The sequence below is a fragment of the Neofelis nebulosa genome, chromosome 2 (genome assembly GCF_028018385.1).
Source record: "Neofelis nebulosa isolate mNeoNeb1 chromosome 2, mNeoNeb1.pri, whole genome shotgun sequence".
NCBI lineage: Eukaryota > Metazoa > Chordata > Mammalia > Carnivora > Felidae > Neofelis > Neofelis nebulosa.
In genome coordinates this window covers 123,870,914-123,897,287 of record NC_080783.1, presented here as the reverse complement: position 1 = coordinate 123,897,287, position 26,374 = coordinate 123,870,914, and the positions used below count along the sequence as shown (strand labels likewise).

The following is a 26,374-nucleotide window of genomic DNA, read 5'->3' as shown; positions in this document are numbered from 1 at the left end:
AGCCTGACGCGGGGCTCGAACTCACGGACCGCGAGATCGTGACCTGGCTGAAGTCGGACGCTTAACCGACTGCGCCACCCAGGCGCCCCTGAACTCCTTATTCTTAAGAATGGCTTAACCATTACTCATCTGTGACTATGGGTGTCTTGCAGGCAGGGCTGTATTTCATTAAGTATCTGTGTAATTCAATGCCTAGCATATTGCTGTGTACATAATAGCTAAAGAGTTGTTAGGATGAATGAATGTTTAATCTTATCATTTAAACTGGAAACAATTTCCTGGTACTAAGTAACTAATTCTCTGTGATTCTGCAGACTCATAAGCACTGAAATGTATTCATTTAAGTTACTTTTCATTGTGTCCCATATGTGGTATATCTTTTATTTTTTCTCTTTGTTTCAGTTGGGAGATCTTCTATTGACCTGTTACCTAATCCCACCTTCTGTGTCTAATTTGCTTTTCTTTTTAATTTGTTTTTAAAATATTTAAATTATTTTTAAAGTTTTATTTAAATCCAAGTTAACATACAGTGTAATAATGATTTCATAAGTAGAATTTAGTGATTCATCACTTGCATGTAATACCCAGTGCTCACCCCAGCAAGTGCCCTCCTTAATGCCCATTCCCCCTTTAGTCCATCCCCCCCCCCATCCAATACCCCTCCAGCAACCTTCAGTTTGTTCTCTGTACTTTAAGAGTTTCTTATGGTTTGTCTCTCTCTCTGTTTTTATCTTATTTTTCCTTCCCTTTCCCTATGTTCATTTCTTTTGTTTCTTAAATTCCACATAGGAGTGAAATCACACGATATTTATCTTTCTCTGTCTCATTTCGGTTAGCATAGTACACTTTAGTTCCATCCATGTTGTTGCAAATGGCAAGATTTCATTTTTTTTGATTGCCGAGTAATTTTCCATTGTTTATATATACCACATCTTCTTTATCCATTCGTCAGTCAATGGACATTTGGGATCTTTCCATAATGTAGCTATTGTTGATAGAGCTACTATAGACATTGGGATGTATGTGACCCTTTGAATCAGCATTTTTGTATCCTTCAGATAAATACCTAGTAGTGCAATTGCTGGGTTGTAGGGTAATTCTACATCTGTTGTTTCCTGAGTTGTTAATATTAGCCATTCTGACCAGTGTGAGGTGGTATCTCATTGTGGTTTTGATTTTTATTTCCCTGATGATGAGTGATATTGAGCATCTTTTCATGTGTCTGTTAGCCATCTGGATGTCCTTTTTGGAAAAGTTCATGTCTTCTGCCCATTTCTTCACTGGGTTGTTTTTTGGGTATTGAGTTTGGTAAGTTCTTTATAGATTTTGGATACTAACCAATTATCCAGTATGTCATTGCAAATATCTTTTTCCATTCCATTGGTTGCCTTTTAGTTTTGTTGATTGTTTCCTTCACTGTGCAGAAACTTTTTATCTTGATGAAATATAATAGTTATTTTTGCTTTTGTTTCCCTTGCCTCCGTAGACATGTCTAGAAGAAGTTGCTGTGGCCATGGTCAAAAAGATTGCCTGTTTTCTCCTCTAGGATTTTGATGATTTTCTGTCTTACATTTAGGTCTTTCATCCATTTTGAGTTTATTTTTGTGTAAGACAGTGGTCCAGGTTCATTCTGCATGTCACTGTCCAGTTTTCCCAACGTCATATGCTGAAGGGACTCCCTTTTTTCCACTGGATATTCTTTCCTGCTTTGTCAAAGATTAGTTGGCCATACATTTGTGGGTCTATTTCTGGGTTCTCTATTCTGTTCCGTTGATTCGTGTGTCTGTTTTTGTGCCAATATCATACTGTCTTGATGATTACAGCTTTGTAATACAGCTTGAAGTCCAGAATTGTGATGCCTCCAGCTTTGGTTTTCTTTTTTAACATTACTCTGCCTGTTCAGGGTTTTTTCTGGTTCCATACAAATTTTAGAATTCTTTGTTCTGGCTCTGTGAAGAATGCTGGTGTTATTTTGATAGGGATTGCATTGACTACATAGATTGCTTTCTGTAGTATTGACATTTTAACAATATTTGTTCTTCCAATCCATGAGCATGGAATGTTTTTTCATTTCTTGTGTCTTCCGTAGTTTTCAGCATATAGATCTTTTACCTCTTTGGTTAAGTTTATTCCTTGGTATTTTATAGTTTTCAGTGCAGTTGTAAATGGGATCAATTCCTTGATTACTCTTGCTGCTGCTTCATTATTGGTGTATAGAAATTCCACAGATTTCTGTACATTGATTTAATATCCTGTGACTTTGCTGATTTCATGTATCAGTTGTAGCAGTTTTTTGGTGGAGTCTTCTGGGTTTTTCATGTCGAGTATCATGTCATCTGTGAATAGTGAAAAGTTGACTTCTTTCATGTGGATTTGAATGCCTTTTATTTCTTTTTGTTGTCTGAATGTTGAGGCTGGGACTTCCAACACCATCTTGAACAACAGTGGTGAGAGTGGACATCTCTGTCATGTTCTTGACCTTAGAGGGAAAGCTCTCAGTTTTTCCCCATTGAGGTTGATATTAGCTGTGGGTCTTCCCTATATAGCATTTGTGATGTTGAGGTATGTTTCTTTTTGTCCCTGCTTTCTTGAGGGTTTTTATCAAGAAAGGATGCTATATACTGTCAAATGGTTTTTCTCTATTTAGAGGATCATGTAGTTTTTAAATTTTTTATTAATGTGATGTATCATGTTGGTTGATTTGTAGATGTTGAACCAGTCCTGTATCCCAGGAATAAATCCCACTTGATTGTGGTGAATAATTCTTTTAATGTAATGTTGGATTTGGTTTGCTGGTATCTTGTTGGGAATTTTTGCATCCATGTTCATCAGGGAAATTGGGCTGTGGTTCTCCTTTTTAGTGGGTGTCTTTATCTAGTTTTGGAATCAAGATAGTGACTGGTCTTATAAAATGAGTTTGGAAGTTTTTCTGCCATTTGTATTTTTTGGAACAGTTTCAAAAGAATAGGTACTAACTCTTACTTAAATGTTTGGTAGAATTCCCCTGGAAAGCTGTCTGGCCCTGGAGTCTTGTTTGTTGGGAGGTTTTTGAGTAAGATTTAATTTCTTTAGTGGTTATGGGTCTATTCAAATTTTTTTTTTCTTTTACATTTATTATTTATTTTTGAGAGACAGAATGAGACAGAGCACAAGTGGGAGAGGGGCAGAGAGAGAACAAGACACAGAATCCAAAGCAGGCTCCAGGCTCCGAGCTTCAGTTTCAAGGCTTCGGGTTCCTTGGACCACTCAGGTCATGGGAACCTGGGCTGCAAATCTGCTTGAGGATTGGTTTCCTTTGGCTTCCTTTACATAAACAGTGTCTCAGCTTATTGTATAGAGGTTTAGTTCTTGGATTCCTTTCCTTTTTTAATGTTTGTTTATTTTTGAGAGAGCGAGAGGAGAGCGAGGAAAGCTGGGGAGGGCTGGAGAGAAAGAGGGAGACACAGAATCTGAAGTAGGCTCCAGGCTCTGAGATGTCAGCGCAGAGCCTGACATGGGGCTTGAACCCATGAAGTGCAAGATCATGACCTGAGCCGAAGTGGGACGCTCAATTGACTGAGCCACCCAGGCGCTTCAGTTCTTGGATTCTTTGTCTTATACAGTCTTTTTGGGTTTTCATGTTTCTTTTCCTGACCTCATTTTTTCATCATCTCATTTCAAATCAAAAGTCTAACTTTGCCAGGATCTGCAAATGCTTTCAGGGCAAAAGAGGGTTTCTGTGCTTATCTTCTCCAAGTTTCTGTTTTCTCCTTCACTTGGTCCTGGTAATTTCTTACGATTTTGTCAGGAGCTTAATGATTTTAATATTCTTAATATTTGATCCTGGGTTTTTATGCCTTTTTAGAGGAATGTTTGAATGACATACCTTACTCATTACCCCAATGGAATTTTCAGTTTCAGTTTTATAAATGTCATTTCTAGGGGCGCCTGGGTGGCTCAGCTGGTTAAGTGTCCAATTTCGGCTAAGGTCATGATCTTGCGGTTCGTGAGTTCAAGCCCCGCGTCGGGCTCTGTGCTGACAGCTCAGAGCCTGGAGCCTGTTTCAGATTCTGTGTCTCCCTCTCTCTCTCTGACCCTCCCCCGTTCATGCTCTGTCTCTGTCTCAAAAATGAATAAACGTTAAAAAAAAATTAAAAAAAAAGTCTTTTCTAGAAGTCTTATTTAGTTTATAGATATCTTCCTTTTTTAGTTTTTAAAGAATGTTATAATACTTTTTTTTTTTTTTTTTAATCCACAGCCAGTAATTCTAACATCTGAAATTTTTGCAGATCCAAGTACGCCTTTCATTTATTATGCTGACTCTGCTCATGGTGCTTTGTTTTCTCTTGTGATTTTGAGGTCATGTAACTTCATCTGTGGAACTTCTTTAAGACTTGGATTGGAAGTAAATTTCTACAGAGAAAATTTGCATTAGCAGTTCTGGAATCCTGGGTGAACTTAAGGACATTTCAAATTAAGTTTCGGCTTGGAGCTTTTTAGAACATTCAAGCAGCATACATTCAGTTCTCATACATGCTGAAGTACTAGTTTGTGATTATGATTTCTCAGAGGAGACATTTATTACCAGACTATAATAAATAGTACCATAGCAGACACCATAGTCTTTGGTAATCATTTTCCTCTCTCCAGATCTATTTTTCCCATTTTGTTTTCAGAGGTGGACCACTAACCTTTTCATTTCTACACAGATTTTCAGAGTGGAACTTTAAAAAAATATGAACTTGAAACATTCTGTGGTCTAGCATCTTTCATCATTTTTCATAGTGTTTATGACTTCTGAACTACCTCTGAACAAGTCATATAAATCCTGTTATCTTGTCCTTGTTATTTTTCTAACCATAATTGCTATGATTCTTCCCTCTTACTTTGTTTCATGCTACTGAAATGCATTTCATTTAGACATTTAGATGTGTCATCTCGTCTCTTTCATTTTTGTCTTTGTACATGCTCTTTGACCTGTGATATTTCTTTCTCTCCTAGCTCCCACTACTCTTATTCTTACTGGCTTTCAAATGTTTGAACTGATCTATCACTTTCTGGAAGCCTTCCTTGAACTTTCCCTCTTTATGTCTGTCTCCCCTTACCTCTAACTTTTATTGATCCTTTTTGGCTTAGGTTCCCCGTCTGTATATTTCCAGAATTTCTGAGTGAGTGCCCATCAGCAGTTATCATTGATTATTTGTCTGCTTGCATTGTAAATACCATGAATTTTTAAGGCCCAGTTTCTAGTTTACACCATCATTATCATACTAATCTTTAACACTAATTGACTATATATGCTAGACACTGTGGTTAATCATTTTAAGTTGCATTATTTTGTTTAATCCTTCAGGATATGAATAACTATGATTATTCTCTTTCTCCAGTTGAGAAAAGTAGTGACAGACTAGTTATTATCATGCCTAAGTTTAGGTAGCTAGTAAGAGGACATAGAATAATTTGAATCCAGGGAAGAGCATGAACTTTTTTTTTCACCCTATTTTTTCCATGAGGTTTAAAAGTAGAATGCACACATATAAAGCACATAGACTAGTACGTAACGTTTAGTATTTAATAAATATTAGCTATAGAGTCAAAAGCCTTTTTTCATAATATTTCAATATATAAATGTAATATTTTAGAAAACTAAAAATCAAGATGTGCAATGATAAAAATAAAGTATTGAATAATTTCACCATTAAGAGGTAAATTACTTGCAATATTTTTGTATTGTTTCCTTTCATATGCATTATTTCTATAAATACCGTTTAAACTTGCCCTTTTTATTCTGCCCTTTTTATTTAATACATATTCTGTGAATATGTATTCCAATTTGGAATAAAGTCCATTATCTTTTATAGTGGTTACATGGTATGCCATTGTGTGTATGTACCATCATAATTTAATTTATCTCCTATTGAATATTTAGATTGTTTCCTTTGTTTAGCTGTTATTAAAATGTAGCATCAAACATCCTCATGTTTACTGGTGAGTGCTTGGGAGTTAATAGTCTTGAAAAGTCAGTAAAAGTAGATGATGGCCAATATCAGTGCATCTATATTTGCATAATTTTCCTTCATTTTGGAGTATCTCATGGAGGAAAGAAAAGTAGTTGAACAAATAATTTGTTTTCTTGGTATGTATTTTTTTATTAAGTACTACCAATCCACAACTCTCTTTTTTAGAATTACAGAATGAAAACTTAAAAGAATCAAATGAGAAGCAGGATCATTTGACATCAGAACTAGAAGATACTAAAATGTCTTTGCAAAGAAGTGTGGTATGATTTAAAAACTGATTCGTGTGTGATAAGCCTCACACTATGAATCAATAAATACTTATAAAATGCTAATACTGTGTACAAGGACCCGGAACTTCATCCCAGTCTACAAAATGCTTATAATTAGAAACATTGGGTAAAAACGCATCAAAAGTATAAAATAGAAGACTCTGCTAAATACCAACAGAGTGATTCAGGCTAAAATTGTTACAGTAGTTCTAAAAATGGAAAGAACACTGTGGGCTAAGAAGACTCCATTGGGAGGTTGGGACTATAGGTTGGCTTTGGGAGAATGGTAAATTGAAGTAGGAATACTGAATGGGCATTGAAATTGGCCAGGGTGGGGTAATGGAGGAGGGTGATAGAATAATAAGGAGGGAGGAGAGGCGGCAAAGGCAGATGAGTTCAGTTTTTTTTCTTAAGGCCCTTGGATTATAGCTTTTGTTTTGTATTTTATTTCATTTAGATTACTCAGAAGGCTTTAGAGGAAGATTTACAGGTAGCAACAAAAAAAATATATCAGCTCACTGGAGAAAAAGAAACTCAGATGGAAGAATTTAACAAAGCTAAAGCTGCTCATTCATTTGTGGTTACTGAACTTAAAACTTCTGTCTGCAGCTTGAAAGAATTATTGACAACAGAACAGCAAAGGTAAAGCTATTTTTATTTAGCTAGATAAAAACAATTTATTTCCAATATTCACTATATTTTCTATTCATTGTCAAGTGACTTCTAATTCCTATAGTATCTGTAACCAAGTCTCTTTTTTAATTTATAAAATGGGAGTACATTTTAAAAGTTTGTATTAGGTAGGCAGGTGTCCTGGGAAAAGATAGCAGGTATTCTTTAGGGTAGTTCCCATGCATACTTGGCCACAGAGTCCAGCTATATAAACAAGCTCATAAATGCTGATGCAGTGATAGGACGTATTTAATTAAACTGTGGATCATTATTAGCTTCATAGAAATAACTTCCCAGGTTGTGAGTTTGTTTTACTTGGGTCTGTAACCTCTCTGATGTATAAAATTAGTACTAGCCTGGTATAGGGTAGGTACTCAAAACATTTTTTTATTAAATTAATGAATTAATGAATATTATATATAAGATATTCATTTGAATTTCATCTAAATAACAGTTTGTCTAAAGCTTGAATTAAAAACTTACTCTGTTTTCACTATATGTGTATTTTTAAAGCTGTGTTATGAGGCCTAAGTTATTATTTTTGTCCCATTAGCATTAGGGTTTAGTAAGTCTAGTAGGATGAAAGACAGGAACACGCTTTTCTGTGAATTCATGACCTGAACCTAGTAGTATTTCTTCTCTACTGCTTATGTATGGTGGTGGAAGAAAAGCTAGTTTTTCTACTTCAGCTCATCTTATATATTCTTTGTTGATATTATAGGTGATTTTCAAATTTTGAAATTGTAAGTTAGCTTAAATATCATCTGTTCCAATTATTTCAGTTAAAAATTTTTTTTAAGTATTTATTTTTGAGAGAGAGAGAGAGAGAGAGAGAGAGAGAGAGAGAAAGAAAGAAAGAGAGAGAGAACTGGGGAGGGGAGAGAAAGAGGTTGACACAGAATCTGAAGCAGGCTCCAGGCTCCAAGCTGTCAGCACAGAACCCGATGCAGGGCTCAAACCCACCAGCAGCGAGATATGACCTGAGCTGAAGTCGGATGCTTAACTGAGTGAGCCACCCAGGGGCCCCCAATTACCTCGGTTTTATAGATGAGGAAGCAGAAAGCTAGAAGAGTTAAGTGGATTGCCCAATTCTCACATTTATATTGTTTCTAAGGCAGAATTCAATGTAACAGTAGGTCTCTTTTAAAGTTCTAGGATGCATTAATTTGATTATCATCAATAGCTAAGAGATAAATTGTGACCATAAGCTTTAAGGTTTTATGCAGATATAATTAATATACAACTATTGATTAATAATAGTGATACCTTATTTTGAAATGTTATACTATATGGCATGGTAGGTACTCAAAAATTGTTTAATTGGGTGAATCTGTGAAAGATATATTGTTAAATTGCACCAGTTTTAGTTACTAGATGAATTGTGATTAAAAGAATGTTTTACATGTAAATTAATATTTTACAAGATTGGAAAAAAGTGAAGATCAATTGAAAATACTTACCATGAAGCTTCAGCAGAAATCAAGTGAACTCGGTAAGATTTAGAGAATAACGTGTACGTGATAATATTAGTCTATTATACAGATATAAATGCTATTTCAGATTATAATATAGTTTCTCCTTTGTCATTTATCAATAATAATTATTTTGTAACTTTTAATTTGATTTTCAAAGACAGAACATTTAAACCTTAAGAAAGACTATTCTGTGCCATTATGCAATTCATAGATGTCTGGAAGTGGAAGGAGCTTAAGAGATGTTTCTAGTTTATTTTTCTTATTTTAGGATTTAGAGGCCTTAATAATTCTTAGTGGAAAAGGTCTGTTATATTTTAATTGAATTTTGACATTTTATTGATTAGTCATGTTGGATTATGAACTATCTATAGGAGAATGCTATCCTGTTTTGTCATGTAGTATTGTTAATACTCAATAGATTTCATGGCCAAAAGAGAAAGAAGTTCTGTAGTTATTTTGTGAATTTATAACCCTTTAATTAGCTAATCATAATTTAACTCCTGTATTTCATATTTACAAATCTTCATATGTACAGATGTGGAGAATTATAAAGCTATAAAAACATTTTTCCAATTTTGGTGAAAAGAATTATTTTTATAAATTAACTCAGGAATTTGCAGGTGTTTTCTAGACTGTCTCCACAACATTCTGTAAACTTTATTATTAGGTTTGAGAAATTGTGTAATTAAAATAATTGTAAGAAATTTTGCCTTGTTAGGATGTTTGGTTGAACTTTCAAATCTTATTTATGCCTTTCCTTTGGCAATGCTTAATCTCCCACTATAGACTAGACCAATCTTTGAGCATCCAAAATTGTACTTTTCAGTGGTAAATAATTCCTTTGGTATTATTTTATATTACAATGACTGTAAATGCAATTTTCATCTAATTTTTAAATCTTCCTTTAAAGCATAATGTAGTATTTTAAATCACTGCACATACCTGCTTTCTTAGAATTATTCAATTGAATGTGGTAGACTAAGGAATAATTTTAGTCCTTAAAATATCCTTAGTGGATATTTATTTGTAACAATTCAGTCTGATATTGAAGTTAAGTGGCTGTTATTGTCAGATTAACAAATCAAATGCATAAGGTGATTTTTCTCATAATAGAGAAATCTCTAATTTAATGAGAGAAAGGTTGAACACATAAAATCATTAGAGCAATGAGGGGATGAGCAAGAATTCTATTAAGAGAAGGGAATATTTAGAGTTTCTATTTCTATTTATTTTATGCTTTGCATATATTTCATAATAGTATAGTACACATATTTATATTTTAAAATTTTACACGATATATAAGTATGTATTTGGGGTGAATGCTCACAGACTTGTTGCTGATGGAGATGTGTTAATGCTGATGACAAGAGGAAGCCAAAGGTATCAATGTGGACTGCAGAATTGGAAATGATTCTCTAGAAGAGGTAGATTTTAAAAGTAGACTTTAAGGTATAAAGAGGCTTTGGGTAGTTGTAGAGAATGATGGAATGTGTAAAGCATTATGTGTAGGAGAGCAGCATTAACAATGACATAAGTACTGAGCATTAGCTTATTTCCTTCTTTGGTTAATAGTATAGTTCTCAAAATCAAAATCTTGAATGATATTCTGTACTGTTCTTTCTCCCTTACTTTTCACTTCTAATTGGTTATCCAGTGCTGTTGTTTCTAACTTTTAATATCTATCTAGCTTGTAAGATCTAACTAATTTAACTCTATCTTGCGAATCTTTGTCTTTTTAAAAAATATTTATTAGAGGGTGCACACAGGTGGGGAAGGGGCCAGAGAGAGAGAGAGAGAGAGAGAGAGAGAGAGAGAGAGAGAATCCCAAGCAGGCTCCATGCTGTCAGTGCAGAGCCCTACCAGGGCTCAAACTCATGAACCATGAGATCATGACCTGAGCCAAAGTCAGACGCTTAACCGACTAAGCCACCCAGGTGCCTGTAGTTTACATTTTTAGAGGATCACTGCCACTTTTGTATGGCAGATAAATTTGGTGGTGGGTGGGGAATGATGATAGGAAAAGGACAAAGAGGAGAAATCATATTAGAAGCTGTTTGAGTGGTACAGGCATGAGAGACTATCTTTTAAAAGTGGAATCATATCACACTTTTGCTAGCATTTGGTGAGCTCTTGAATCTGAGGACACTGTCTTCAGCTCTGAAAAGTTCTCTTAATTCTTCTTTTCTAGTGTCATTGTTCTCTCTCTGTAAATTTTGATAGGTGGATTTTAGAAATTCTGAATCTTTTATATTTTTATTTAAAAAAATTTTTTTAATGTTTTTTATTCTTGAGAGAGAGAGAGAGAGAGAAAGAGCACGAGTGGGGAAGGGGCAGAGAGAGAGAGAGACATAGAATCAGAAGCAGGTTCCAGGCTCTGAGCTGTCAGCACAGAGCCCCAAACGGGGCTTGAACTTAACAAGCCATGAGATCATGGCCTGAGCCGAAGTCAGACGCTTTACCAACTGAGCCACCCAGGCGCCCCAATCCTTTATATTTTAAAATTTCTCTCTTAAACTCTTTACTTTTTAGTTTATTTTGAGGGGAATTTTGGGAAAAAAGTTTTTTTGGCTTCTCCCTAATAATTCAGTCTTTAGATATGTTTAATTTGCCTTTTTTTGTTTTTGGTAGAGAGCACATGCATGAGCTGGGTGGGGAGAGGCAGAGGGAAAGAGAGAGAATCTTTTTTTTTTTAATTTTTTAAAAAAATGTTTATTCATTTGTTGAGAGAGAGACAGAGACAGACAGAGAGAGTGCACGCACAAGCAGGTGAGTGGCAGAGAGAGAGAAGGAGACACAGAATCCAAACCAGGCTCCAAGCTATCAGCACAGAGCCCCATGCGGGACTTGAACCCATGAACTGTGAGATCATGACCTGAGCCAAAGTCGGATGCCCAACCAACTGAGCCATTCCGGTGCCCCAGAGAGAGAATCTTTAACCAGGCTCCATGCTTAGTGCAGAGCCTGACATGGGGCTAGATCCCACGACCCTGGGATCATGACTAGAGTTGAAATAAAGAATTGGATACTCAAATGACTGAATCACCAGGCACCCCTACTTTGCTGTTTTTAAAGTCTTAGTTACCAAATTTTAAGTTTCTGAGAGCTCTAGGTGATTAATTTCATGGATATTGTATCCTGTTGGAACATACTATACTTAGCAACATTTCTGCTTCTGTTTGCTCTATTAATTCCTTCTTGAATTTTATTTTAGTTCTTCTCTGAATTTGGTGCCTAACATTTATGGTTTTGCTTTTCTTCACTAATTGGTGATTTTTGATTATTTACTCATCTAAATATTTGAGAATCTTTTTTCTCCCACATATGTTATAATGTGATTTTTCTGATTATGTTGGGGGGAGACGGGAGGTACTGTAGGGAAGGGTGGGCTCAGTAGCTAATCTTTTGGATTTAGGGGATTGTTTGTAGAGATCATGAGCTGTTTGGGGGCACTGCCTTACCCCTTGGGCTCCAATTCCTAGGATCTTTGATTTAACCTGAGGTGGACTCTGTGGTGGGAGGTATAGTCACCTGGTCTAGTTGTTGCACATAGTCTTCAATGAATTAATGTAGGTGACTCCTCCTCCTTCTAGGATTCTTCAGTATTTTGGTTTGTTTATGGTAGTCTGTCTGGTTTTGTTATTGTTGTAAATATATATATATGAAGGGGTTTTGGGGTGATGGTGGGGTCCAGAGCAGACGGCCAAGGACGAATTCTTGAAGACATCTTTGGTGTAAAAAGTGATTTTATTAAAGCACAGGGACAGGACCCGTGGGCAGGAAGAGCTGTGCTGGGGTTGTGACAGGTAACTGATTATATACCCTCAGGTTGGGAGGGGATTAGGGATAGAGTAACTCTCTAAGGTATTTTGGAAGCAAGGTTTCCAGGACTTTGAGGGGCTAGCTGTGTTAGGAAAACACCATTTATTACCGTTCAGTAAAACCTGTCATGAGACCCTTCATATGTGTATCAGGGGGCCATAAGCTTGGAGTATAATTGCCAGCATATATCTTAGGGGAGTTGAGATAAAGGAAGTTTCCAAAGGAATTTTTATATGTTGAAGTAGACTTACAGATTCCTGGGGGGTCAGGATAAGCCAAGATTTCCTTTTGCCCCTAGCAGAGGTCACTCTGCCTGTTCCGAGGACTTGTCAGTGGGCTGTAGACAGTAAGGCAATTTAATTTTTCATTTGTCTTCGTTTTCCACATCATCATGGCAAACACTTAAATCCCTTTTCTTTATTCTTGGGTAGCCAGGACTGTCTGAGGAATATCACACATATCCCACCTGGGGGTGGGTGGTGCCATTAGCCTGTGTTTTGCCCTCAGCTTGTCCTGTACTCCCTCATCATATATTTTTATATATGATTTATATTTTATATATATATAAAATACATATATATATATATATATATGTATCTTTAAAAAATTTTACGAGAGTGGGGATGAGAGAATGTGAAGATATGCTTAGTCAACTATTTTTAATTAATCCTTGAGTTTGAAAAACTCTTTTTACCTAAAATGAAAATTGTGGTTAAATAAGCTTTGCTTGTGACAGGTGTTTCTTTTAGACTCCATGCTGGCATTTCCTATTTGTTTGATTTTTTCTTAAAAATTGTGGGTAATTATTACAATTTTTTTATTTTTTACTTTTATTTTTTATTATTTTTAAAAAATATTTAGTTTTGAGAGAGAGTGTGTGTGCAGGCGGGGGAGGAGCAGAGAGAGAAGGAGACACAGAATCCAAAGCAGGTTCCAGGCTCTGAGCTGTCCACTCAGAGCTTGACGCAGGGCTCAAACTCACGAACCATGTGATCATGACCCAAGCAGAGGTCAGACACTTACCCAACTGAGCCACCCAGGTACCCCTGTTTATTTTTAATGTACAGAGTCTTGGAAATTTCCAGTAAATCTCTTATATCTCCATTTATTAAAAACCCTTAATTAACAGTGAAGAAAGACAATGTTTCAAATACAATAAAATTGTAGCTGACAGCTAGGCATCATTTGGGAACTTTGTAGGCGGTTAAAGAATTTAAGAAAGGAGGATAAAGGTGGTTTGGCCTGGAAAAGTTTTATAAATTTATTAGTCTAATACTGAATTAATAGAAGATAGAAATAAAAGCGTTGTGTAGAGTGTTATTATTTAGGGTAGGAAAAAAAAAGAAGGGTGTCAGCAGAGAAAACAGGAAATGCAAATAACACAAGGTCTTGAAAATCAAAGAGAGAAAAATAGAGAGTAGTTGATCGCATTAAATTCCAGAAAGCTCCACAATAAAGAGGACTGAGAATTGTACCACAGAATGGTTATTGAGGATCATAGTTTTAATAATGTAATTATAAATAATGTAATTATAAATATTTTATAAATATAAATTATGAATTATTTATAAATATTTATTAAGGTATTTATATTTATAAATACTTATAAATAATGTAAAATAATGTAAGAGATGTAATTAATGTAATGTCATGAGATAGGCATTAGTTTTGCATAGGACTAAGAAATGTGTAGATAACAAACAGGAATTTGTTTGCAAACCAAAGAAATTGGACAGTAGTAAGAAAAGGCAGAAAGGTCAGTCAGATATTGTTTTGTATTCAAATAGATGTTTCGATGGGATGGGGGAAATGAAAGATTCCTTTACAGAGAGTCAGTATATATATTGGTTATATAAGCAACTAAAGTCTCAGAGGAGGTAGGAATGTTGAGGTCCAGAGTACAATGGTCAGAATTAGCTTGAGAAAAGTAGATCACTTGTCCTTTTTAGTTGAGAGTGAAGATTAAGAGGCCAGGTATTTAGACAGTGATGAATTAAAGGTAAAGGTACATGCTGAGTAACCTCATTCCAAATATATTTGGAGTGTGTGTGTGTGTGTGTGTGTGTGTGTGTGTGTGTGTGTGTTGCTTATTTTGACTAATGAACTCCGGGCTCATTTGGTTGTGGAATTAACTTGATACAAACATTGCTATTAATACGTATCCATTATTTTTGCGTAGTTCCATTTGGACTTCTTCTATGCTTTATGGGGCTTTCTTTTTTATTTTATTTTTTTTAACTAAGGCATTTACTTATTTATTTTTTAATATGAAATTTATTATCAGATTGGTTTCCATGCAACACCCAGTGCTCATCCCAACAGGTTCCCTCCTCAACGCCCATCACCCACTTTCCGCTCCCTCCTACCCCTCATCAACCCTCACTCAGTTTATTCTCAGTTGTTGTTGTTTTTTTTTTAATAAGGGATCAGTTTATGGGTAACAGTATCGGGTTTTTTTTTTTTTTTTTAATAAGGATCAGTTTAGTTTATTCTCAGTTTTTAAGAGTCTCTTATGGTTTGCCTCCCTCCCTCTATAACTTTTTTTTCCCCTTCCCCTCCCCCATGGTCTTCTGTTAAGTTTCTCAGGATCCACATAAGAGTGAAAACATATGGGATCTGTCTTTCTCTGTATAACATATTTCACTTAGCATAACACTCTCCAGTTCATCCACGTTGCTACAAAAGGCCATAATAGCCAAACTATGGAAAGAACCTAAATGTCCATCAACTGATGAATGGATAAAGAAGTTGTGGTTTATATATACAATGGAATACTACTTGGCAATGAGAAAGAATGAAACCTGTCCTTTTATGGTGCTTTCTTTAGTTGCACTAAACCATCTCCGTTTTCTTCCCTTTCAAACTGTGGTATTCTTATTTCTCATCTTTCCTTTCCTGTTCTTCTAATCTGGCTTTTCACACCTTGTATTCTTTTGCTTATTTTAGAAGAGATGACTAAGCTTAAAAATAACAAAGAAGTAGAACTTGAAGAATTGAAGAAAATCTTGGTAAGTATATAGTTTCTCTTATTAATACAGAGCAGTTATTTTTCAAAATAATATGAATCTGTTGACCTAGTCTCATACACTATAGATATTTTATATTAGTGTTTTCAGCTAAATATAAAAAAATACACTTGTGTTTTAGTAAAACCACATTCTTATCTGTACCAAGTTTTATACATCTGTCTTGGCAAAAGTGTTTATGTTATTTGAACATGTGTTGACAGTACATTTAAGTAAGAGCAATGCATATGATATAGCTGGTTGTAAATTTGGTATGCCTTTGATACCTTTGAACCACAAAGCTACACTTTTAAGGAAGATATGTATGTTATATATTCAGTAGCTATTTATTTATTATTTATTTTATTTATTTATTATTTTATTTATTTATTTATTTTTTTAATTTATTATTTATTTTATTATTTATTTACTATTTATTTATTATTTCAGATAAAATCACGTTTAATGAATATGTTAGGGTAGGCTTCATTATGTTTTAATTGATTATAATGTGTGGAGCATGGGTGGCAAACTTTTATTTAAAGAACTGGATAGTAAATATTTTAGGCTTTATAAGCTATATACAGAATGTTAATTCTCCTCTCCTCCTATTTCCACACCCCCTTCTCCTCCTCCTCTCTTTTATTTTTAAATAAAATGTAAAAATTATTCTTAGGTCAAGGGCCTACATAAAGAGATTGTGGGCTGATTTTATCTAGCAGGCTACAGTTTGCCAACCCTTGCTATATAGTATTGTTTATGATTATAGATATTTGATGGTGGGTTTAATCTATTGTGTCTCTACCTGACTTTGCAACTCCTGATTCTTCCATCTCTTGGGAAGCATTATTTCCAAATGCTTATCTTTTCTCCACTGAATTGCTTTAACTCAAATTCTTGTGAATAGTAATGTTTACATTGCTTTCAGATTTGATAATGCAGACTCATACTTTAAGTTTCAGCTTGAATATCAGTTGTTTAGGAAACCTCTCTTTAATACTCTTATCTAGTTTAGGTCTCTGTATGGCTTGTTCCCATAGCCACCCTGTACTTTTCCTGTATAGCATTTATCACAAATAGAATTACTTTATTTTTGGTAAAATTATTTAAAGCTTTATTCACCCTTTTGATTCCCCCTTACTTAGCACAGTAGGTGGTATACAGTAGGTCTTCAGTTAATAAATAGTGGAATGAATGTATGCTCCCATAAGGGCTAAGGGCTAAGAATCCATGCCCTGTTTTCCTTATAAACCTAGTACTTAGTACAGTGACTGACACTTTATGAATATTTGTTGAATGAATGAATACTAAAGCATTATTTTTACTGTAAAGATTCACTCCTATGCAGACAAGAACTGGTTTAAGGTTTTGTTATATTTGGACAGCAGTAGAACACAATATCTTGGTCCTTAAAATTATGTTTTGATTGGTAATCTAGCTCTTTGCTTCTTAACTGTATGACTAAGAGTAATTTAACTAAACTCTTGATGCCTCAGATCTCCATCTCTGAAATGCACATAGCTAATGGGGTAGTTGTAAGGGATAAATAAAATAATACATTTGCCCTTTTAACAAACATTTGTTGAGTTTCTATTATTCTATACTCTGGGGGTACAGCTGGGAGCAAATGGATGCATATGCAGCTTTCATGGATCTACAGTCATGAAATAATCACATTTAAATATAAGCAGTCATTCAAAGGTAATATTACAATGGTGACAAAGGCAATAAAGGATTAATTTTCAGTGCTATGAGGCCTATAATTAAGGAATTTGAACTAGTTGGGTCAGGAAAGTCTTTTTTTAAAAAAATAAATATTGAACTGAAATTCAGAGAAGGAAGGGAAGAGCTTATCAGGTAGAGGAAATATTATGTGCAAAGTTTCTTTAATAGGAAGGAGTATGGTGAGTACAACCTCGAGTGAAAAGAAGAGAATGGTACAAAATGAGGCCAGAAAGTTAGGTAGTAGGAGCTTGGCAGTTCATGGCCTTTTAAATCTTATCAGGATAATTTTGTATTATCCCAAGAGGTATGGGAAACTCTAAGGAATTTCAGTAGGGAGTGACTTGGTTTGCATTTTGAAAAGCTCATTTGGCTTGCAGAATTGAGAACAGTTTAAGATAGAACAGTTAATTAGACAATCACAGTAGCTAGAGGAGAGATGATTGTAGCTTAGGCTGGGAAGTAGTGGTGAGAAAAAGTGGATGGTTTTGAGAGATATTTAAGATTTAAATACTTAGGTTGATCCAGGATGATATTAGCATTTGTTGAAAAGATTCTTTTTCCCCCTTGAATTGCTTTTGCACTTTTATAAAAAATCAATTGGCCATATTTGTGTGGATCTGTTTTTGGACTATTTCTCTTTTCTTGATCTATTTGTTATCAATTCACTGACATATTAGTGTTTTGATTACTGTAGCTTAATAGTCTTAGATTTGGGTAGTGTGGTTCCTCTGGCTTTAATATTCTTTTTCAAAATTGTTTTAGCTATCCTAGTTCCTTTATCATCTAGATTTTCAGCTTGTCTATTATCTAAGGAAATCCTACCAGAATTATGATTGTAATTGTGATTGTAATTGTAATTGTGATTATGATTGTAATTGTGTGAAATCAAGTTAGGTTGAATTGCTGTTATTACTTATGTTGGGTCTTCTAATATATGAACATGGTATCTGTCCATTTGTATAGATCTTCCTTCATTCTTTAGCATTTTTTAGTTTTCAACATACAGATCTGTACATGTTGTATTTATACCTAAATATTTCCTTTCTGGAAAGTGTTTTAAGTAGTATTTAAAAGTACTTTTCTGAGACGCCACCTCCGAGACACCTTGCACCGAGCTTCTGGTCTCTGGATTGCAGGTGGCTGCAAGTCCCCGACGAGGGTAAAAGTGGGTAAAAGCTCCCGACTGATGCTTGGTAATCTCTAATCTAAATGCTCCCGAGAGTTCCGGAAGATGGCGGCGTAGGAGGACGCTGGGCTCACCGCGCGTCCTGCTGATCACTTAGATTCCACCTACACCTGCCTAAAGAACCCAGAAAACCGCCAGAGGATTAGCAGAACGGAGTCTCCGGAGCCAAGCGCAGACGAGAGGCCCACGGAAGAGGGTAGGAAGGGCGGCGAGGCGGTGCGCGCTCCACGGACTGGCGGGAGGGAGCCGGGGCGGAGGGGCGGCTCGCCGGCCAAGCAGAGCCCCCGAGTCGGGCTGGCAAAAGCGGAGGGGCCGGACGGACTGTGTTCCGACAGCAAGCGCGACTTAGCGTCTGGGAGGTCAGAAGTTAACAGTTCTGCTCAGAAAGTGGGAAGGCTGGAGGACAAAGGGAGGGAGAGCTGCTGAGCCCCCGGACGGCAGAGCTCAGCTTGGCGGGGAACAAAGGCGCTCGCCAGCGCCATCTCCCCCGCCCATCCCCCAGCCAAAATCCCAAAGAGAACCAGTTCCTGCCAGGGAACTTGCTCGCTCCGCGCAAACACCCAACTCTGTGCTTCTGCGGAGCCAAACCTCCGGCAGCGGATCTGACTCCCTCCCGCTGCCACAGGGCCCCTCCTGAAGTGGATCACCTAAGGAGAAGCGAGCTAAGCCTGCCCCTCCCGCCCCCGTGCACCTTGCCTACCCACCCCAGCTAATACGCCAGCTCCCCAGCACCACAAGCCTGGCAGTGTGCAAGTAGACCAGACGGGCCACACCACCCCACAGTGAATCCCGCCCCTAGGAGAGGGGAAGAGAAGGCACACACCAGTCTGACTGTGGCCCCAGCGGTGGGCTGGGGGCAGACATCAGGTCGGACTGCGGCCCCGCCCACCAACTCCAGTTATACACCACAGCACGGGGGAAGTGCCCTGCGGGTCCTCACCACTCCAGGGACTGTCCAAAATGACCAAACGGAAGAATTCCCCTCAGAAGAATCTCCAGGAAATAACAACAGCTAATGAACTGATCAAAAAGGATTTAAATAATATAACAGAAAGTGAATTTAGAATAATAGTCATAAAATTAATCGCTGGGCTTGAAAACAGTATACAGGACAGCAGAGAATCTCTTGCCACAGAGATCAAGGGACTAAGGAACAGTCACGAGGAGCTGAAAAACGCTTTAAATGAAATGCAAAACAAAATGGAAACCACGACGGCTCGGATTGAAGAGGCAGAGGAGAGAATAGGTGAACTAGAAGATAAAGTTATGGAGAAAGAGGAAGCTGAAAGAAAGAGAGATAAAAAAATCCAGGAGTATGAGGGGAAAATTAGAGAACTAAGTGATACACTAAAAAGAAATAATATACGCATAATTGGTATTCCAGAGGAGGAAGAGAGAGGGAAAGGTGCTGAAGGGGTACTTGAAGAAATTATAGCTGAGAACTTCCCTGAACTGGGGAAGGAAAAAGGCATTGAAATCCAAGAGGCACAGAGAACTCCCTTCAGATGTAACTTGAATCGATCTTCTGCACGACATATCATAGTGAAACTGGCAAAATACAAGGATAAAGAGAAAATTCTGAAAGCAGCAAGGGATAAACATGCCCTCACATATAAAGGGAGACCTATAAGACTCGTGACTGATCTCTCCTTTGAAACTTGGCAGGCCAGAAAGGCTTGGCACGATATCTTCAGTGTGCTAAACAGAAAAAATATGCAGCCGAGAATCCTTTATCCAGCAAGTCTGTCATTTAGAATAGAAGGAGAGATAAAGGTCTTCCCAAACAAACAAAAACTGAAGGAATTTGTCACCACGAAACCAGCCCTACAAGAGATCCTAAGGGGGATCCTGTGAGACAAAGTACCAGAGACATCACTACAAGCATAAAACATACAGACATCACAATGACTCTAAACCCGTATCTTTCTATAATAACACTGAATGTAAATGGATTAAATGCGCCAACCAAAAGACATAGGGTATCAGAATGGATAAAAAAACAAGACCCATCTATTTGCTGTCTACAAGAGACTCATTTTAGGTCTGAGGACACCTTTAGATTGAGAGTGAGGGGATGGAGAACTATTTATCATGCTACTGGAAGCCAAAAGAAAGCTGGAGTAGCCATACTTATATCAGACAAACTAGACTTTAAATTAAAGGCTGTAACAAGAGATGAAGAAGGGCATTATATAATAATTACAGGGTCTATCCATCAGGAAGAGCTAACAATTATAAATGTCTATGCGCCAAATACCGGAGCCCCCAGATATATAAAACAGTTACTCATAAACATAAGCAACCTTATTGATAAGAATGTGGTCATTGCAGGGGACTTTAACACACCACTTACAGAAATGGATAGATCATCTAGACACACAGTCAATAAAGAAACAAGGGCCCTGAATGATACATTGGATCAGATGGACTTGACAGATATATTTAGAACTCTGCATCCCAAAGCAACAGAATATACTTTCTTCTCGAGTGCACATGGAACATTCTCCAAGATAGATCATATACTGGGTCACAAAACAGCCCTTCATAAGTTTACAAGAATTGAAAGTATACCATGCATACTTTCAGACCACAATGCTATGAAGCTTGAAATCAACCACAGGAAAAAGTCTGGAAAACCTCCAAAAGCATGGAGGTTAAAGAACACCCTACTCACGAATGAGTGGGTCAACCAGGCAATTAGAGAAGAAATTAAAAAATATATGGAAACAAACGAAAATGAAAATACAACAATCCAAACGCTTTGGGACGCAGCGAAGGCAGTCCTGAGAGGAAAATACATTGCAATCCAGGCCTATCTCAAGAAACAAGAAAAATCCCAAATACAAAATCTAACAGCACACCTAAAGGAAATAGAGGCAGAACAGCAAAGGCAGCCTAAACCCAGCAGAAGAAGAGAAATCATAAAGATCAGAGCAGAAATAAACAATATGGAATCTAAAAAAACTGTAGAGCAGATCAACGAAACCAAGAGTTGGTTTTTTGAAAAAATAAACAAAATTGACAAACCTCTAGCCAGGCTTCTCAAAAAGAAAAGGGAGATGACCCAAATAGATAAAATCATGAATGAAAATGGAATTATTACAACCAATCCCTCAGAGATACAAACAATTATCAGGGAATACTATGAAAAATTATATGCCAACAAATTGGACAACCTGGAAGAAATGGACAAATTCCTAAACACCCACACTCTTCCAAAACTCAATCAGGAGGAAATAGAAAGCTTGAACAGACCCATAACCAGCGAAGAAATTGAATCGGTTATCAAAAATCTCCCAACAAATAAGAGTCCAGGACCAGATGGCTTCCCAGGGGAGTTCTACCAGACGTTTAAAGCAGAGATAATACCTATCCTTCTCAAGCTATTCCAAGAAATAGAGAGGGAAGGAAAACTTCCAGACTCATTCTATGAAGCCAGTATTACTTTGATTCCTAAACCAGACAGAGACCCAGTAAAAAAAGAGAACTACAGGCCAATATCCCTGATGAATATGGATGCAAAAATTCTCAATAAGATACTAGCAAATCGAATTCAACAGCATATAAAAAGAATTATTCACCATGATCAAGTGGGATTCATTCCTGGGATGCAGGGCTGGTTCAACATTCGCAAATCGATCAACGTGATACATCACATTAACAAAAAAAAAGAAAAGAACCATATGATCCTGTCAATCGATGCAGAAAAGGCCTTTGACAAAATCCAGCACCCTTTCTTAATAACAACCCTTGAGAAAGTCGGGATAGAAGGAACATACTTAAAGATCATAAAAGCCATTTATGAAAAGCCCACAGCTAACATCATCCTCAATGGGGAAAAACTGAGAGCTTTTTCCCTGAGATCAGGAACACGACAGGGATGCCCACTCTCACCGCTGCTGTTTAATATAGTGCTGGAAGTTCTAGCATCAGCAATCAGACAACAAAAGGAAATCAAAGGCATCCAAATTGGCAAAGATGAAGTCAAGCTTTCGCTTTTTGCAGATGACATGATATTATACATGGAAAATCCGATAGACTCCACCAAAAGTCTGCTAGAACTGATACATGAATTCAGCAAAGTTGCCGGATACAAAATCAATGTACAGAAATCAGTTGCATTCTTATACACTAACAATGAAGCAACAGAAAGACAAATAAAGAAACTGATCCCATTCACAATTGCACCAAGAAGCATAAAATACCTAGGAATAAATCTAACCAAAGATGTAAAAGATCTGTATGCTGAAAACTATAGAAAGCTTATGCAGGTAATTGAAGAAGATATAAAGAAATGGAAAGACATTCCCTGCTCATGGGTTGGAAGAATAAATATTGTCAAAATGTCAATACTACCCAAAGCTATCTACACATTCAATGCAATCCCAATCAAAATTGCACCAGCATTCTTCTTGAAACTAGAACAAGCAATCCTAAAATTCATATGGAACCACAAAAGGCCCCGAATAGCCAAAGTAATTTTGAAGAAGAAGACCAAAGCAGGAGGCATCACAATCCCAGACTTTAGCCTCTACTACAAAGCTGTCATCATCAAGACAGCATGGTATTGGCATAAAAACAGACACATAGACCAATGGAATCGAATAGAAACCCCAGAACTAGACCCACAAACGTATGGCCAACTCATTTTTGACAAAGCAGGAAAGAACATCCAATGGAAAAAAGACAGTCTCTTTAACAAATGGTGCTGGGAGAACTGGACAGCAACATGCAGAAGGTTGAAACTAGACCACTTTCTCACACCATTCACAAAAATAAACTCAAAATGGATAAAGGACCTGAATGTGAGACAGGAAACCATCAAAATCTTAGAGGAGAAAGCAGGAAAAGACCTCTCTGACCTCAGCCGTAGCAATCTCTTACTCGGCACATCCCCAAAGGCAAGGGAATTAAAAGCAAAAGTGAATTACTGGGACCTTATGAAGATAAAAAGCTTCTGCACAGCAAAGGAAACAACCAACAAAACTAAAAGGCAACCAACGGAATGGGAAAAGATATTTGCAAATGACACATCGGACAAAGGGCTAGTATCCAAAATCTATAAAGAGCTCATCAAACTCCACACCCGAAAAACAAATAACCCAGTGAAGAAATGGGCAGAAAACATGAATAGACACTTCTCTAAAGAAGACATCTGGATGGCCAACAGGCACATGAAAAGATGTTCAACGTTGCTCCTCATCAGGGAAATACAAATCAAAACCACACTCAGATACCACCTCACGCCAGTCAGAGTGGCCAAAATGAAGAAATCAGGAGACTATAGATGCTGGAGAGGATGTGGAGAGACGGGAACCCTCTTGCACTGTTGGTGGGAATGCAAATTGGTGCAGCCGCTCTGGAAAGCAGTGTGGAGGTTCCTCAAAAAATTAAAAATAGACCTACCCTATGACCCAGCAATAGCACTGCTAGGAATTTATCCAAGGGATACAGGAGTACTGATGCATAGGGGCACTTGTACCCCAATGTTTATAGCAGCACTCTCAACAATCGCCAAATTATGGAAAGAGCCTAAATGTCCATCAACTGATGAATGGATAAAGAAATTGTGGTTTATATACACAATGGAATACTACGTGGCAATGAGAAAGAATGAAATATGGCCTTTTGTAGCAACGTGGATGGAACTGGAGAGTGTGATGCTAAGTGAAATAAGCCATACAGAGAAAGACAGATACCATATGGTTTCACTCTTATGTGGATCCTGAGAAACGTAACAGAAACCCATGGGGGAGGGGAAGGGAAAAAAAAAAAAAAAAAGAGGTTAGAGTGGGAGAGAGCCAAAGCATAAGAGACTGTTAAAAACTGAGAACAAACTGAGGGTTGATGGGGGGTGGGAGGGAGGGCAGGGTGGGTGATGGGTATTGAGGAGGGCACCTTTTGGGATGAGCACTGGGTGTTGTATGGAAACCAATTTGACAGTAAATTTCATATATTAAAAAAAAATAATAAAAAAAAAATAAATAAAAGTACTTTTCTGGGGCGCCTGGGTGGCGCAGTCGGTTAAGCGTCCGACTTCAGCCAGGTCACGATCTCTCACTCCGTGAGTTCGAGCCCCGCGTCGGGCTCTGGGCTGATGGCTCGGAGCCTGGAGCCTGTTTCCGATTCTGTGTCTCCCTCTCTCTGCACCTCCCCCGTTCATGCTCTGTCTGTCTCTCTCTGTCCCAAAAATAAATAAAAAACGTTGGAAAAAAAAAATTAAAAAAAAAAAAATAAAAGTACTTTTCCCAAAAAACCTGTATTTTTCCAGTTGTACATTACTAGCAGGTGGGGATACAATTGCTTTATGCATTGGCCTCGTATCCTACAGTCTTGCCAAAATCATTTATTTTTTATTTTTTTAATGTTTGTTTATTTTGAGAGAGAGGGAGGGAGCAGATAGGGAGAGATGCTGTCAGTGCTGAGCCCGATGTGGGGCTCGATCTCATGGCTGGTGAGGTCATGACCTGAGCGGAAACCCAGAGTCAGATGTTTTAATCCACTGAGCCACCCAGGTACCCCTTTTCAAAATGACTTACTAGTTCTTGGAGTTTTTTGCACATTCCTTATAATTTTCTATGTAGACAGTTATTTTGTCTGCAAATAAGGACAGTTGTAGTTCTTTTTTTCTTGTCTAACTGCACTGGCTCAGACTTCCAGTATGATGTTGAAAAGGAGTGGTGACCATGTACATCTTTGATGTGATCTTAAGGGAAAATATTCAGTGTTTCACCATTAAATATGATGTTTAATTCTAGTTGTTTTTTTTTTTTTTTTTTTGGTGGAAGTGCCCTTCTGTTCCTAGTTTAAGCTTTTTTTCTTATGAATCTGTGTTGAATTTTGTCAAGTGCTTTTTCTGTGTTTACTGATATGATCATGTTGTTTTTCTTATTTAGAATATTAATATTCTAATCAATGTCATACATTGATTTTCAAATATTGAACCAGGCTTGCATTTCTGGGATAAATCCCAGTTGGTGTGGTATATTATTCTTTTTCTAAATTGTTGAATTTATGAATATTTTGTTGAGGATTTTTGGTTTTGTGTTCTTGGGAAGTCTATAGTTTTCTTCAATGGTCTTTATCTGGTTTTGGAATCAGGCTAATACTGGCCTCATAAAATGAGTTGGGAAGCATTTCTTTCATTTCTGTTTTCTGGAAGAGATTGTATACAACTAGTGTTATTTCTTCCTTAAACATTTGGTAGAATTCTCTGGTGAAATCATCTGGACTTAGAGATTCTTTTTTGGCAAGATTTTAAAGTATGAATCTAATGTTTTTCATTATTACAGAACTGTTAAGGTGACCTGTTTTATCTTAGGTGATTTGGTAGTTTGTGGTTTTTAAGGAATTAGTCCATTTCATTGAAGTTGTCAACTTTCTGTGCATAGAGTTGTTTGTAGCATTCTGTTATTTTTTTAATATCTATGGAGTCTATAGTCTATACTCTTTGATTACTAATATTGGTGATTGGTGTCTTCTGTCTTGTCAGTCTTGATAGAAGTTTATTGATTTTACTGACCTTTTCAAAATAACCAGCTTTGTGTTTTGTTGATTTTTCTCTACTGTTTTTCCATTTTCAGTTTCATCAGTTTTGGCTCTTATCTTTACTATTTCCTTTCTTCTACTTGCTTGGGTTTATTTTGTTCTTTTTCTAGGTTCTTAAGATGAAAACCTAGATTGTTTTGAGACTTTTCTTTTCCATTTAAACATTTAATGCTATAAATTTAATCACTTCCTTAACTGCATCCCACAAATTTTGATACCTTATATTTTCATTTTTATTTAGGTTAAAATATTTTCTAATTTCTCGATTTCCTCTTTGACCCTGGGGTTATTTAGAAGTCTGTTATTTAATTTCCATGTATTTGGAGATTTTCCTCTTTTACTTATTTCTAGTTTAATTCCATTATGGTTCAAGAATATACTTTATTATTTAAATTTATAAAGGTTATAATCTATCTTAGTAAATGTTCCATGTGTACTTGAAAAGAATGTGTATTCTGCTGTTGTTAGGTTCTATATGTGTTCTTTAAATGTTAGATTCATTTGATTGATGGTGTTGTGAAAATCTTCCGTGTTGTCGATTTTTTTTTTGTCCTGTTATATTATTACTGAGAGGTGTTAACATCTCCTATTTTGATTTAGTAATTGTCTATTTCTCTATAATTATGTCAATGTTTGCTTCACGTACTTTAAATTTCTGTTATAAGTCTCACATTCA

At 36.7% G+C, this 26,374-nt stretch overlaps 1 protein-coding gene across 5 annotated transcripts in view; it reads left to right on the top strand.

Annotated features, from left to right (window-relative positions):
- The window catches only part of SYCP1 (synaptonemal complex protein 1), a 129,232-nt gene that overhangs the window by 30,106 nt on the left and 72,752 nt on the right, over positions 1–26,374 (top strand). For all 5 annotated transcript variants that reach the window (XM_058716117.1, XM_058716118.1, XM_058716119.1 and 2 more), the window contains 4 exons: positions 6,165–6,259; positions 6,726–6,910; positions 8,365–8,432; positions 15,181–15,242. In XM_058716117.1, the coding sequence (XP_058572100.1) occupies positions 6,165–6,259; positions 6,726–6,910; positions 8,365–8,432; positions 15,181–15,242 (410 nt within the window). The remainder of the gene's footprint in view (positions 1–6,164; positions 6,260–6,725; positions 6,911–8,364; positions 8,433–15,180; positions 15,243–26,374) is intronic.